The sequence below is a fragment of the Varanus komodoensis genome, unplaced genomic scaffold (genome assembly GCF_004798865.1).
Source record: "Varanus komodoensis strain SLA01 unplaced genomic scaffold, ASM479886v1 scaffold21, whole genome shotgun sequence".
Lineage (NCBI taxonomy): Eukaryota > Metazoa > Chordata > Lepidosauria > Squamata > Varanidae > Varanus > Varanus komodoensis.
Genome location: NW_025335589.1, coordinates 7,246,977 through 7,262,912, shown reverse-complemented (window position 1 = coordinate 7,262,912; position 15,936 = coordinate 7,246,977). Strand labels below are relative to the sequence as shown.

The window sequence follows — 15,936 nt, the reverse complement described above, 5'->3', positions numbered from 1 at the left end:
TGCCAGCTACTGGTAGCTCAGCAACTCTGAAAAGTCCTAGGAAGCCACCAGCAAACCTTTGATCTAGCTTCTGTAAATTACAGGCTCTATACATAAACCTGAGCAATGTGGATCATTTATTTATTTGTTAGTTTCCTGATACTACATAGTCAGAGTTCACTGGTTTAAGCAGAATTGGAAAAGTTAATTATCACAAGTTTTAGTCTGCTCTAATAATAAGTAACCAGTTATGGAGAAAGACTGAACATACATGCAGTATTTTAGAGAGTGGTAAGGATTTGGGTATGCAGTTGAATTTGCATTGCAGAATTTTGAGGGCCTGTTCTAATCTGTTTCCCAGGTTGTTCAAACCAGTTCAAGAGCAGTGAAACAAGGTTACATAATTGACATGTGATGTAGCCTAAAATAGTGAGTGCAAACATAGGCTGCTGTTGCTGGGCAGTTGGCAACTGCTAAAGAAAAAAAATCTGCTGTAAAAGAAAGAGCCATTTAAAATTACAATGCAGAGTTTGGTGAGGAAAAAAATACACACAAAGTTCAAAACTTCATAGACATCATGTTTGGTCCAATGTATGACAAGATTTAAAAGCACTGAATAATAAATCTTGTCAATATTTTACTTAACCATAAAAATAATAATTCAGAGGTGGAGCATTGAAACATAGATCTTTATTTGATATAGAGTAGTGTATATTTTGTACATGTTTCAAGCAGGTCTGAGAAGGGATGGACTTGGGCTTCAGGTAATGCCATTGCAGCGACATATTCTTTAGCAGTCATGTTTGCCCATTAGAAGATTGCAGGTATGCGGTGATATCATAGCACTTACTTGAATGAGAGGTAGTGACTTGAAAGCTGCCAGGAAAAGTTACATTTCACACACAGCTGGGTGAGCAGAAATTAAAGGCTGAAGTGAAATTATCATTCTGTGCTGGAGCAGTAAGAACTGCTTCACCGAGCTAAGGCGAGAAGGAGGAGGTTTCTCCACTGCGGACGGAGTCCTGTTTGTGAACTAGATTTCGAAGAGATGTATCCTCCCTCCCCTCCCAACTGCCTTTTCCTCATTCATTTTCCACAGCATATTTTCATTCCATTCCGCTGGGCAAATAATTAAAACAGCCCGTTTCAAAAGTGAAATGAGACCCAAAATAAGTATGTGAAGTTAATGTAGCCAAGAGGCTGTTAATAATGTTTATTTATGAGCATGAGGCAAGCTTATGAATGTGGAGAGAGAATCTGGCCTTGGTTTTATTCCTTTGTGAGTTAGTAAAAAGAACAATCTGGGGAATGGATTTCTGTTTCCTTAGGGTAAAGATGAATTATCATGAATGTAGGTACGCAAGCATGTATTAGGCATTATGTCCCTGAATTGGTATCATCAGAAAGAACGATTTTAATGCTGAGCATCCATTCTGGGGTGCCATGGCTGATGCATTCCCAACACTTCAAGTGACTTAGTTGTTTTGTCTCTGGAAATTATACATACTACAGTATAGTTATATGGTCAGGGCCTTATAGATAATACCAAATACAAAACAAGAACAACAGTAGATTGTGCCTTTTGGTTATAGGAAAACTCTCTGTTATAACTTGGAAGTACAGCAGTAATGCTGATAAATCAGTTGTGCTAGCAGAGGAGATACCTGACCTGAGCACCACTGAAGAACAGCTGTCCTCTGGGTTGGGCCAACAACTGCAGCTGCCAAGCCTAGCTCTAACATTGGGCCAGCAGATCCATCTCTAAAAATCCACCATCAAGGGAGCCAGTACATGAATGCCAAGCAGGCTGAGCTCTTGGAGAGAGAGGTTGAGTTTGGATGGCATGGCAATGCATGCTGTGGATAAACTACACAGTGACTGGGTTCCCACATCATGACAAGTGATACTACATAATTTCCACCCCACACAGTTTTTTACATGGAAGTGCTTGGAAGATGATGACATTTTCTTCTCTCTCAGTCCCCCAGGCGATATCCTGGAGGCACTGTGGGGAGAAGATTAGGCTGTTGATTGCAAGCTGTGGCAGACATCTAGTTCCTGATTTAACCCTGTATTGAAAGAAACATTGTCCGTATCAAACTTAGATTGATATCAGATATCTATCCCAGGAAAGCTGTAGAAATACAATTCCTGCTCAGAGTTACTAAGCATGACGCCATTGGCAAGTGAAAAAAAGATCATGCCTTCCAGTAGAAGCTATTTTTTAAGCAAGTTCGCTTTTCCAGTGAAACATTTAATTGTACGTAAGTCATTCAGATCCACAATACCACATAATACAAATGTGGCCCACTGCAAATACAAAAATCTAAGTGAACCATATGTAGGGTCTAACTGACACTATCATTTTTAAACATTAAAAATGTACCACTAACATGCATAAAGCATAACTGTTGTACAATGTTAATAGTGCAGTACTTACAAAATGTAAGTTCCTGGTAACAACAGCAAATTTTACAGACCTTGCAGTCGCACTACCTCAACAGCTTTTGCAGATTTATCACATTTGCATGAGTAGTTTGGACAAGATGGTTATATTATTGCCATTGTATTCTGTCATTGCTTCAGCTACAGAGATGACATTGTTCTCTTTTTTAGCTGTTAGCAGTGCAGGCCTTGCCAATGAGGAAGACTGTCTTGATACAAAGTTGGCTTTTATGCAGACTCCAGCAAGGTTTGATCAAGTCTAGACCTTGATCTGTGAGAGAGATCATGGGGATCATGTGTTTTCAGCTTGCAAACAGTGTAGGCAGGCCATGTCCATTGTTATAGCTGCCTGTGCTAGCTTTTACTGTAGTGCAATAAAAAATTATCTGGGACTTGGGATTCTGGGCTAAGTTAACTAATCATTATGCATTGAACAAAATAGAATTAATTGTACTTCCTTTATCATACCGTCTACAAATGTCAAATCTTGAAAACTAAAGCTGCTTCTGCTGTTCCATTTTTGGATTCATGGGCAGGGAAATATGGGTGAAATTTCTGGTTTGTTCATTTTCCTGACTAGAGCCAGGTTTTTCTTAGCTAATCCCTGGCTAGTGATACACTGTTAAAGAAATTATCAGTTGTTACATTCTGTCCAGAACCCTGTAAATGCATTGTTAGTTTCTCATCTATTTTGTGGCATAGGTTTTTTATTGCTGTAACACCTTCTTTCTTTTCCATATATATGACTATATCATAAACATATGATGATTTGGAATTGTAACGTTGCCCAGTTTTTGTGCCATCTTCACAGATTGGATGGTGTATAGTCTATTTCACATCTGCCCTCTGAATTGCACTAATTGTTGATCAGTTGAAACATTCTTAGATGGCATGAAATACTGTGGGAGAGTCCTGGTAAACATATTGATAAACAGAAGCAAACATTTCTCTCTCATCATTTGTTGGGTGTTAAAGCTGATCATCAATTGTTTTTTTAGGAACTCTTGAAAAACTGCCCAAAAGCATCAGCTATTGGAAGATATAACAATGATGAATGATACAAATTAAGATAATACTGTCTTTCTACCTTCTATGCTCCTTTCTCATAAGAAGTGGAAAGAACTGATTCTGGGTTAAACATCTGTAAGACAGGATGAGTAACTAAAAATGTAAACAGGAAGGATGTTTCCTTGGTTACTGTGGCTGGTCGCCCTGCTAGCCAGAACTGGAAGTTGGGATGTGGGCCGATCCTGGGTCACCAGTTCAGGACCCATTGCAGGCTTGATTCCTGAGGGAAGAAGAAAAGAGGAAGAAAGTAGTATGAGAGAAAGAAAATGAACCATTGCCTACCCTGCTCCTGTCCCCAGTCCCTGGAAAAAGAGGGCAGAGGGGCGGGAGGGGGAGAGAGAGAGAGAGAAGAGGTGACTTACATTGCTCCCTCCCACATCCTCCAGGCCATTTAAGGAGGAGGAGAGAGGGGGGATAGGTAATGGAGATGCTGGGAGGTTTCCCTGAGTGGAGCTAGATTAGGCTTGATGACTGCCAGTTACTGACCTCTGTTCTAATTGTTCTGCAGCTGCAAAGTTAAATAATTTAAATGAGCTTGCTGTGACATGACACTTCGGGAAATCAACTGCTAGTATTCCTGTACATTACCAAATGTTGCATGGTATTGGACACTAATTAATTTTAAGATGAGTTTCCTTGTATGTATAACTTGGCAGAAGAATAAGTTGCTTTAAGGGATACTTCTCTCCATCATATGTCTTTATGTCACCCTTGAAAAGATCATAATTTGATAAGTACTGTAAAATGCATGTTAATATATGCTTGGAATATTCTTCAACCAACAAAATGTAAATTTGCCCTATAGAACTGAAGTGCCACTTAAAGATCTTGTCAGCAGACATATCTATGTGACATTTTAAAGAAAAGCTATATCTAGCATACATATGTATTTTTGAAAAGAGGATTCAAGGAACTTTTAAAAACTTAACAGTGAAATGTATTTTTGAAAAACTCTTGACAAAAGGCTTCAGTCCCTGGTGTGTTAGAACAGCACATGGCCTGTCATATCTAAGTCTCATTATATATCTTTGAGGCCTTGAAGATCCAACATATAATTGATATAATAGTTTGATTTAGACCAGCATATCACAGTCAGTGCCCATGAAAGGTTTCTCTTTGAATAATATTCTTAAGAAAGCACACAGAAAGGATAATTATCTTAATCTTACTACAGTTTCTACTATGGGCAGCAATCATTCTTTTTGTTGTTACTAACTTTGCTTATGTCCATACGTTTTTATAAGTCATTTGAAAAAATGTTAGAATGAATGTAGAATTGTGCTCAATTATGGCATGCATCCGAACAGGGACAGTATGCTGTGTGTTTTTTGTCACTTTCAAATCTACAGCCAATCAGTTTCATTGAGTAATTCTACATACTACTAATATTAAAAAGGCAGAACTTTTGAAAATCTGTATCTACTTCCTCCAGATAATTTTAGACACCTCTGTCATTCATAGAATCCCTTCACTAATAGCAAAAAGCCCCAACTGCTTTAGCCTTGAAGTAGACAAAGTGCTCTGAGCCATTAATATTTTACTTGTTCTTCACTTGTCCTTTTTTCAGTATTGTATCTTTGTCAAGACTAGGCGGTTGGAACTTTTAAACGTATTCCAAACTCCAAGACTCACTGATCTGCAGAATGAATAAATACTTTGAGTGAGCTATGACACACACAAAGCTTTATTTTCTTGGTAATCAGGCAGTTTGGACCAAATCAGAATATACCAGATGGTAAGATCCAGTGTACTTGCACAAAAGAAAGGCACATAGGTAGAGGAAAGGAGAAACAGCAATTTCTATCAGTCCCCTTTCAGTACCCCCAAACCACTTCCCGCATTGTTTTGGATGGTCTCCCATCCCTCTGAACAATTATTTTCAAAGGGGACAAGAAAAAGAGGGAAGAATTGGTGAAACCCCCCCCCCCCCCACACACACACACTGCAGGCATCCATGTTCAGGCATGTGGTAAGTGGACTTGCACTAGTTGAATTCTGGGGCTAACCAAGAGCATCTGCATAGTTGAATTTGTACTTTGCCTGTTGGTTTTGTGTTGAATACCAACCATAGCTTCCAGTCCCATTCCAAGTGTTAACTTACATAGCAAAGCTAAAATGAATGCATTAACCGTAATTATGGCTTGTCCGAATGTTCATTGTGCTTGCATTTGATGCTGTACTTTGCACATCTTCGTATTTTAAAAGCTATGTTTTCCATCTGCCTCTCCTTTTACCCATGTGCATATTATAGCTACTCATTCAAAATAACAATGTACACACCTGAACCGTAATCCAAATAATTCATGCCATACTACATTTGTATTGAGATCCAGTGAGGTGTGGTGGTTGGAGAATTAGACCGGAGACTGGGGATATCTGGCTCCTAGTCCTCACTTAGCCATGAAGCTCACTGGGTGACATTGGGCCAGTCACAGACTCTCAGCCTAACCTATCTCACAGGCTTGTTGTGAGGATGAAAATAGAGTGAAAAGGAACTATGTAAGTCACCTTGGCTTCCTCACAGGAGGAAAAAGGGTGGCATATAAATACAACGTCATCGTAGTAGTAGTATGGTAGAACAGATTTGTTAGTCTGTATGGTAGTTTTGGTACAAGAGGCTAATATGGCTACCTTTCTAGAAGTTTGTATCTAACAATTAAAGGATTTTATGTTCCGTGTCTCTGTTTTACTTATTTTAATTTCCTTTCTTGTGTTTTATGAATAATAATAATAACAACAACAACAACAACAACAACAACAACAATGCCATGAGCTACCGCAGATTCTCTGGCTGGTTCAAGTTATTCAAAAGATGTAATCAGATGGTAAACTTCAATGTGTATAGTTATGAATCTGGACTTAGGATAGTATATTTTCCTGTAAATAGTAGACTGTAACCTGCCATTTCTTCATGTCTTTTGTCAATGCAGGGCAGCACAATTATTTGTGTGCAGGGCGGAATGACTGTATAATTGATAAGATTAGAAGGAAAAACTGTCCAGCTTGCCGATTACAGAAATGTCTTCAAGCGGGAATGAATTTGGGAGGTAAGTGTACCATTAATAGATATTTTCACTGGGCAAAAACTGTTTTCTTAAACTGATATTAGTTGAATGATCTCATAACTTTTATCTTGAATTGCTCAAAGTCAGAAAGAAGTATTATACAAAAGCTACTAAATCCCTATTGTTATTCTAGGTTTTTTGAAATATGTATTTTATAGCTCAGAATAAGTAAGGTGGGTGTTAGATGATGACAGTAATTTTAGCAGAGTTTCACACAGCTAAGAGGATTAAAGCTTTGGGAGTTGTGCAGGCTTTTTTTTTCCTGGTGGTACTGTGGGAACATTCTAAAAGAAATATCAAAATAGATTCAACCAAAGGAAAGTTCAAGCTTCATGTTATCTGCCAGATTTCCTGTTAATTTCTAGCCTAGTAAAAAAAAATAATTACAGGAAAAGTAGAAGTTTTAAAAAATTAAATGTACTATTACATTATGTAATTTAGACGAGTATTATTTATTTATACACAAATGAAGGCCTATTTCCTACCAATTCTCTCATGAATGTAGCATTTCTAGTAGAGTTGGGCCAAAATATTTCCCAGTGGAAAAAATGGTGTGAAATCAGGATTGTTTGATGTATGAAATCCCCATTTAACTCTGTCATATTTCTGTTGTGACCTCTTCATATTTGTGGCATCCATTTTCACTGTCTTCTGCATATCCCTCTGCAGGGGAAAGAAACTAGGTTTTACAATAAAAATAGAACTGCCAGGATACATGTGTTCGATACATTTTCATTATATCTTAATCAAGTAAAATTACATACAAATACATTGAAAATTCTACTTGGCAAAGTTACATACTACAGTATATCAAGGCAACGGGAGCATGTTTATATGTGGCCCAGGCAGTGCACATGTCCCACTGCTCTTAGCTGTGCTTGCAATCTGACAACTCAGAAAAGTTGTCAATGGTGGCTTAAAATGGTTTTAAAACAGCAATTGCTGTTTCTAACTTCCAGAATGCCCTCAATGTTCACAGAAGGAGAATGCATTTCTGGCTGTTTGTTTGCTCTCATCTTCTTCCTCTGTTTATTGTGAACATACTCAGGAATGCTTAGTAAGAAGCTGTGGCTGGTTTAAATTGTGAGCAAAGTAATTATGATCAGAGAGTAGAAAAGAAGCTGAAAAGAAACAGAGGAAAAGAGGGGGAGGAAAGAAAAGTGAAGGCCACAGTCAGAACATAGCTGGAAGAAAGGCCAAAGTTAAGATGAAAACTAGGGATAGTGCCTTTGAGAGTACTGAGGGTTAGCTGAAGCTGAAGGCTGGATGCTGAAGGAACAGGCACAAAAGGCTGAAGCAAAGGTGCAGTAGTCTCTGTTCAGGTGGAAAACAGTTATTCTAGTAAAGTTAGCAGGAGGATTGGCTGAGGCTGCATATATTAGGTGACACTGCCAGAGAAATGAAGGTAAGGTAAAGAATAACAAAGAAATTGAAGCTCTTAACTTTTACAGGTTTTAAGTATGATGTAGGCCAGGAAAGCAACCAAAATATTTCAGTGATTCACAGAAATGTATGGTTTAGTTCTAAAGTGTGTCCTGTTCCTATTCTATTTTATGAAATAGTCTGTGCCTGGTTTTTTAATTAGTTCTACTGAATTGTAAACCTGGTGAATCCATGCAGCTTATGTTACCATGTTGCTCATTGGGATATGCTAACATTTCTGCATTTAGGAAGTAATTTGTGTGCAATTATTGAAACTTAACAGAACATTTCATTGCCATTAATAAAATGGAATCCTATAGGAAAAAAATAATCAGCCAGTCTGATTGAAAGATGTGTTATATAGCCCACTGTGAAAATTGTATCTAATTGATTTAAGCATTAATTGTAACAGAAAAAGACAAGAATTAATATATCAGATGGACATATCTTTTATTTATTAATTTCAAATAAATTAATCCAGATATTCTATGTTTTTCACAGCTGGTGGGTGGCTTGGTAACAGTTTTATTTTTGCCTTTCAGTTGCACTGCACCTAATGTGAGGTACAGATTACTAAATTATAGTGAACCTATAAAGATTTTCTGGACATGGAAGACGATTTTGGAGTGTATAAGGTTTCACCTCTAAATGAACAAAAAACAAAACCAAAAACACTGATTCACTTATTTAACTTTTATATTGTAATTTAGAGTATTATCTTAATGTAACTGGGGAGTCCCTGCAGCCTGAAGCTAGATTACCTAGGCCAGGGGTCAGCAACCCGCGGCTCCAGAGCTGCATGTGGCTCTTTCATCTCTCTGCTGCAGCTCTCTGTCGCTCACAATACGTGTCACAACCACCAATGTGCGACACCCCCCAGCATGCGATTTATTGAGCTTTTTGACCCCTGGTAGTTTCAGAAAAAAACAGAACATTTAATGGTACATGGGCAGATTCATTTGCTTTCACTGCTGATGGGACTGGTTTACCAGTCTGGGGGTTTTTTGATAAAAAATGATATATGCATCAATAAATGAAGTGTTATCTTCATTTTAGATGTCAGAAGGGTTTTGTGGCTCCCGGTGTTTTCTTTTCTGTGGGGAATGGGTCCAAATGGGTCTTTGAATGTTTAAGGTTCCCGACCTCTGACCTAGGCCATGATCTTGCCAGTTTTCATAAATGAAGTAGCAGCTGTCTGTGTTTGGAAGAGAGAGCTGCAAGTAAATCCAAACTACTATCAGCAATTGAGTTGGTGACTATTCACTAAGTGCTTTATTCTTTCCTGTAAGTTACTGCTCATCATCCAGGTCTGCAATAGCATGCTCTGTGTTTTGTTTCTTTGCCCAGGTACAACCATGTCTGCCTTGACCCACCCTGTTGTTGCAATTTCCCCGGCTTATATGCCCATCTGGAATCAGCCATCCCAGCTTGCCACACATATTTCTCTAGAATGCCTGTGAAAAGTACATCAGAAAGGAAAATAAATGTATTCGAAACTAGTTTTAATACCAAGGATCTATACAGAGGGACTATATTAGTAACCAGCTTGTGTTTACAGTTCCCTCCTTCCCTGGTAGTTTGCTTGAGTTCTGGTCTGAACATATTTAGGGAAGCAGTGCAGGATCAGTGCAGGATTGCATATCTATGCAATTTTAACTCTTTAGCCACTTACTTTTTTTTCTTATGTTGCAATGTATCCTCACCAAACTCTAGAACATGATGGGAACTTATTCCAAATTTTATTATATTTTTCCTACCCTTCACTTCCATGTAAATTTCCTTCCTGATACCTTTAGAAATGAGTCAGGAGCTGGTCCTCCCCAGCAGTGTATCACAGAAGCAGAGACTTAAACAGTTCAGGCCAGTTCAGCCAGATATTTCTTTTGGGCCATTCTTAGCACACTCCTTTAAGTTACAGGCTGGAGAGAATAATATCGGGTCCAGTCCATATGAGGTTGCATGGAACTTCCCAACTGGAAACCTTTACAATGATATAATTATTGAATTAGACAGTTCCAAGAAGGCCTAGCAGCTTCTGTTAATTTCTGACAGCTCTTTACCAACAAAATCAAAAAGTGATCTACCTTACTTGTTGCCCCAGTACTTCTCTTCCCTGCACTTCCCTTCTGTCTTATTGTGCTTACAGTATAAGAACTGTATCAAAAGCTGGTATGCTATGGTTTGAGGACACAAGAAGAGGCCCTCCGGCATCAGAATCCTGTTTTCTGTGCTGATGCCAGATGCCTGTGGGCAGGGATGTACCAAAATCCAGCCCCTGATTCTGATCTGATGAAGTGTGTGCAGTTGTTATTTTTTTATGGTTGCCTGCCTGTATGATGGACAATGTTTTGCATATTTTAACTGCTAATGAAATTGTGAAAATAAGCACCTAAAAACCACATGACTAGAACAGGATTTGTATAAAGTTGGTTGGTTTGTGCAAATCACACCAGAACCACATGGTTTTTAGTATGTGCTTGTTTGTGAAAATTTCATTAGCAGGTTAAAAATGTGCAAATCGTGGTCTGTCGTAAAGATGGAAATCCACCAGCTGGCTCAACTTGCAACACAACAAGTCAGTACAAGCTAACAAATTGGAATTGGAGGAGGGTGAATCATGAAAATCCATTGACTTTTCATCACCCCTCCATTTGGATTTCTCACATATACCTACTTATGGGAAGCCAGCAAGAAGGAAATGAATGCAGAAGTCCTCTCGTGTTTGTCTTCCTCAGCAACTGGTATTGTCAGCTAGGCTGCTTCTGATACTGGACAAAATATATAGCTATCATGATTAACCTTATTCTCCATGATTTGTTCTAATGCCCTTTGAAAGCTATTCACACTGCCAGCCATAACTACTTGTTGTAGAAGCAAATATTTTGCCTGAACAAGTGCTTCAGTTTATCTTTCAGCTCCACTGGGTGTTCCTCATTCTAGTATTGTGAACAGGAATAAAACAGGCTCTTGGCTTCTGGCAGTGAAAGTTGGCTTTCTGTGCCATGGTATACGGAATTCCTTATAGTGAGAAACTGCTGAGGTGGTAGAGAGAAGTTACTCCCCAGCCCACCAGATGTTTCTAGAGTCCACGAGTCCTCTCCTACCTATTGCTATATCCAACAAAACAAGTTTTACTGTAGTTAATAAAATCAGTCTGTTTTTCACAATATTCTTTCCCCTCACACTGCTTCTCATTTTTTCATAGCATCTTCAGAAGTCATTCTTCAGAAAGCCCAGCTTCAAAGCTCTTCTTGCCATTTCTCAGTTTCACTAATGTAATCTTCACTTTACCCTCCAAGTTTGTACCTTATCACTTGGCTGTACCCAACGTGATTTTGCAGAAAAGAATTATCCAATCTGCTTTACTTAAAAATGTCCACTCCATCTTAATAGAGGCATAAAAACCCATTGGACATTATCAGTTTTTAGCTGCCTTTATTCCAGCAAAACTTCAGTAAGATGCATGGAGGTATCCTACATGATTATGGCCTTGCAGACACACCAGTTTCTGATACCAACTTTCTACATTTCCTTTGTGCAAGATAGCCTAAGTGTTGATTTCTGCATTTAGTTTTGCTTTGAATTAGTAGTACTTTTATGTGTACAGAATTGTATGTTTGTGTTTATTAGATCAAAATCAGGAATTTGGTGTGTAACCATAAAGGAATCCTATAGTTTGTCTTGTACATTTGTAAAAACAGATATTCCTCAAGAAGAACATGCACATATGAATATGTCCAAATGGATCTGGCTAAAATTATAGTCTGTTATGCTAGAAACAACTATTACCATCAGGCATTTTAAAAGCCTTTGGACACAAGCAGACTCATTTACAGATGTGAACTAGTGCAGCTAATATACGCAAACAGTGGTTTATTTCCAGTTTTCTAAGAACCATGGATTTGTTGATGTTTTGTAGTTAATTCCTGTAAAAATAACAGGAAAAAAACTGGGGAGACAGTTTGGCTGAATCTTATAGTGGTAGCATGGAATAGAAATCAAATTTGAGCTGGTTGTATTTCACAGGATGAAAGGGAGTAGGGGTAAGTTTCTTTGGATGCAAATATTGAAGATATTTCCAGGGCTCTTCAATCTTCATTAAGTTAATTGTCTTTTAAAACAGTATTGACATTCACACTGTGTGCTGTGAATAAACAAATGCAATAAATCTTTAAAAATCTGGCACTGTGTTTGAGAAGCATTGAAAAAGAATAGATATTTATCATTCTGTAGATGAATATCTTTGCAGACATACGTTTGCATATTTCACAGTTTCCAACAATGCAAATATATCAGGCTCTAGAATGTATGTATGCTTGATTAAGCTTGTGTCACAGAATGAATATAGTATCCCTGAAATTCTCACCATCCAAAATCTCAATTGAAGATTCACTGAGGTGATAGGTAACTTGGCATAGCTTTGTGATTCTCTTGACAGACTGTCCTCTTTGGAGATAGAATTTGTCCTTGCCTGACTTCGGAAGTTGCAATTCTGACAATGTAATACATTGTCTCCTTCATGGATCACTGCCTTGTCGTGGCGAAGGGGCTTGCGTAGCTCAATGAAGCTATGAGCTATGCCGTGCAGGGCCACCCAAGATGGACAGGTCATAGCAGAGAGCTCTGACAAAACGTGATCCACTGGAGAAGCAAATGGCAACCCACTCCAGTATCTTTGCCATGAAAACCTCATGGACAGTACCAAAAGGCAAAAAGATATGACGCCGGAAGATGAGCCCTTCAGGTCGGAAGGTGTCCAATATGCTACTGGGGAAGAGCAGAGGGCTAGTACTAGTAGCACCAGAAAGAATGAAGCAACTGGGTCAAAGCTGAAAGGACACTCAGTTACCGATGTATCTGGTGGTGAAAGGAAAGTCTGATGCTGCAAAGATCTGTACTCCATAGGAACCTGGAATGTAAGATCCATGAATCAAGGCAAGCTGGATGTGGTCAAACAAGAGATGACAAGACTGAACATCGACATCTTAGGGATCAGTGAACTAAAATGGATAGGAATGGGTGAATTTAATTCAGATGATCATCAGGTATACTACTGCGAGCAAGAATCCCTCAGAAGAAATGGAGTAGCCTTCATAGTCAATAAAAGAGTAGGAAAAGCAGTACTGGGATACAATCTCCAAAATGACAGAATGATCTCAGTTCGAATCCAAGGCAAACCATTCAGCATCACAATAGTCTAAGTCTATGCCCCAACCACTGGTGCTGAAGAGGCTGAAGGTGACCAGTTCTATGAAGGCCTACAACACCTTCTAGAATTAACACCCAAAAATGATGTCCTTATCATCATGGGGGCTGTGAAAGCTGGACCATAAGGAAGGCTGAGCACCAAAGAATTGAGGCCTTTGAATTGTGGTGCTGGAGGAGACTCCTGCGAGTCCCTTGGACCGCAAGGCGATCAAACTGGTCAGTCATAGAGGAGATCAACCCTGACTGTTCTTTAGAAGGCCAGATCCTGAAGATGAAACTCAAATACTTTGGCCACCTAATGAGAAGGAAGAACTCCCTGGAGAAGAGCCTAATGCTGGGCACAATAGATGGCAAAAGAAGAAGGGGATGGCAGAGAACAAGGTGGCTAGATGGAGTCACTGAAGCAGTTGGTGTGAGCTTGAGTGGACTCCGGGGGATGGTGGAGGACAGGAAGGCCTGGAGGAATGTTGTCCATGGGGTCGCAATGGGTTGGACACGACTTTGTGACTAACAACAACAAAAAAAGTACATTGTAGCTTCTCACTCCAGTAAGTTTAGGGAGTTTCATTTGACCAGGGTGGTGGGAATAGGTTGATTCAGTTTGAAAGTGATTTGTCCAAAGCCACCCGTGTTTATCAACGTAGTACTTTCTAGGAAAAAAATATCACTGTTCTAGAATACTGATTTACTGCCAAATTCTTAGTAGCCAGAATGTTTTGAAACTTGGAATCGTGAATACGTTTCCTTCTAAATTGGTTTTAACTCTTGAAGATCAATGAAATTGTCCAAACAGAGACATTGTTCTTGTTAATGACTTCTCTGAGCAGCCTGTGCATTGGCAATGCTAAGGATTGGAACCATTTATTCTGAGGGTGCTTAAGGAAGTTTTGATGCTACTGATTGGAAGGGAAAGTAGTAGAGTGGATCCAAAGCATGTAGCATGTTTGTTTTATTATATTTCTCTACCACCCAATTGCTGAAACTGTTGCTAAAGTTGTTCTTTCCTTACTCTAATTGAAGCCTCACTTCAGAGTGGGAACAGTAGTGAGGTATTAAACTCTCCCCTCAACACCATATAACAGAATTAAAAGGAAAATAACGTCATTGACATAATTAGAGGCTTTTCATTTGTTTCTACTTCCCTTCCCCATGTGTGGGGGTCCTGATCCAACTCAGAACTATGCATACTTACAGTAGGGTAAGTAGAGCACTAACTCAGTGATATGCTAAACAATCAGTAGAAACCTGTTTGGCTCTTATTTTACTTGTTTCTCTCTCTTTTTCTGTATGTTTATATGTATATTGATATAGATATATGTCATAAATGCATATAGCATTTTGCAAAGAACCAGAAGATAAATCTTTGCCCTGAGGGGCTTACTTTATAAATATATTTCTCTACACTGTAGCCATAAGCTCTTAAGAATAAATATATGAAACACACCTTAAAAGTATATGAGACACTCCTTTAAAATGCGAACATACAGTCTTTAGAAGATTCATATTCGATCTAGTGTGTCTAGCTGCAGTACAAGCAAGTAAAGCCAATTAAGCTGCAACCTGGCAAGAAAAACAAAGAAAAATAATTGTCTTTTTGTTACATGTGACTGTCAAGATATAATATTTTCAAAGGGAGGAAAGCAGGATCCACTCATTTCGAGAGGATGGGAGATAAGTAATTTAAAAACATGCTATCCTACCAAAATCAAACCTACCTACAGATTCTTTTAAAAAAATATTAAGAGCACATGTGAATCTGGATAAAAATATGCACCTACTTATTGAACTGCTTGACATCTTATGGAATATAAACTTATTTGCCGTGCAGGTAGGGAACAAAGTAAAAAAATAGGCATGGGTGCTTTCAAGTTTATATAAAAAACTAAATTGCTGCAAGGCACCTGTCTGTAGCCCAAATCTTCTCTTGGTGCCTCACGCAAATTTTGGGGAGATTGTGACTTTCTGTATGGCAGTTGTTCTTTCCTAGTGGAAGGATATTTTGATTTGTATTGAACTCATTCACAGGGATATGGATCATTGCTGTCAGGTGACTATTCCTGCAACTAAATTATCCAGTTTGTGAATTGGCCTTATATCTGCCTCTGTGTATGACTGTAAAGGTGTACTGATAGCTACTATCCTTTTGATTTCAACCACACAACACTATATGCCCATGTTCACTAACACCATTATGGCAAAATTATATTTGTGATTAAGGTTTTGTGGGTTAAGAAAATCCGGCTACATATAATCAAATCCAACAACTTTGATCAGCACATGAAAGCACAAGAAGCCTGTGGATGCAGAAGCACCTTCCCAGCTCACTTGAGCAATGTGCTTCATAAAACCAAGAGGAAGTAGGACTTTGAAACAGGGGTAATAATGTTTAGAGAATCCATCTTTTAAAGCAATAGCCTAAGTTAAAAATCTGCAGCTTGTCTGTCTTTTCTATGTTATTCGTTCATTAATTTATTCATTCATTCAGTTTATATGTCGCCCCACTAGCGTAGGCTCTCTGGGAAGCTTACAGCATCTTAAAATCCAAGCAAGATAGGACAATACAAAACACAATATGACATTCATAACACAAAAGATCAATAATAATAAACCCTGTGAATAAATTAACAGAATTTGATAGAACCAAAATAGAAAAAATAGATGCAATAGCATGCAAGCACGCATGCTCGCGCGCGCTCGCTCTCGCTCTCTCTCTCTCTCTCTCTCTCTCTCTCTCTCTCTCTCTCTCTCT

At 38.6% G+C, this 15,936-nt stretch overlaps 1 protein-coding gene across 5 annotated transcripts in view; it reads left to right on the top strand.

The window, feature by feature from the left end:
* The window catches only part of NR3C2 (nuclear receptor subfamily 3 group C member 2), a 178,097-nt gene that overhangs the window by 121,880 nt on the left and 40,281 nt on the right, over positions 1 to 15,936 (top strand). For all 5 annotated transcript variants that reach the window (XM_044430784.1, XM_044430783.1, XM_044430787.1 and 2 more), the window contains one exon: positions 6,423 to 6,539. In XM_044430784.1, the coding sequence (XP_044286719.1) occupies positions 6,423 to 6,539 (117 nt within the window). The remainder of the gene's footprint in view (positions 1 to 6,422; positions 6,540 to 15,936) is intronic.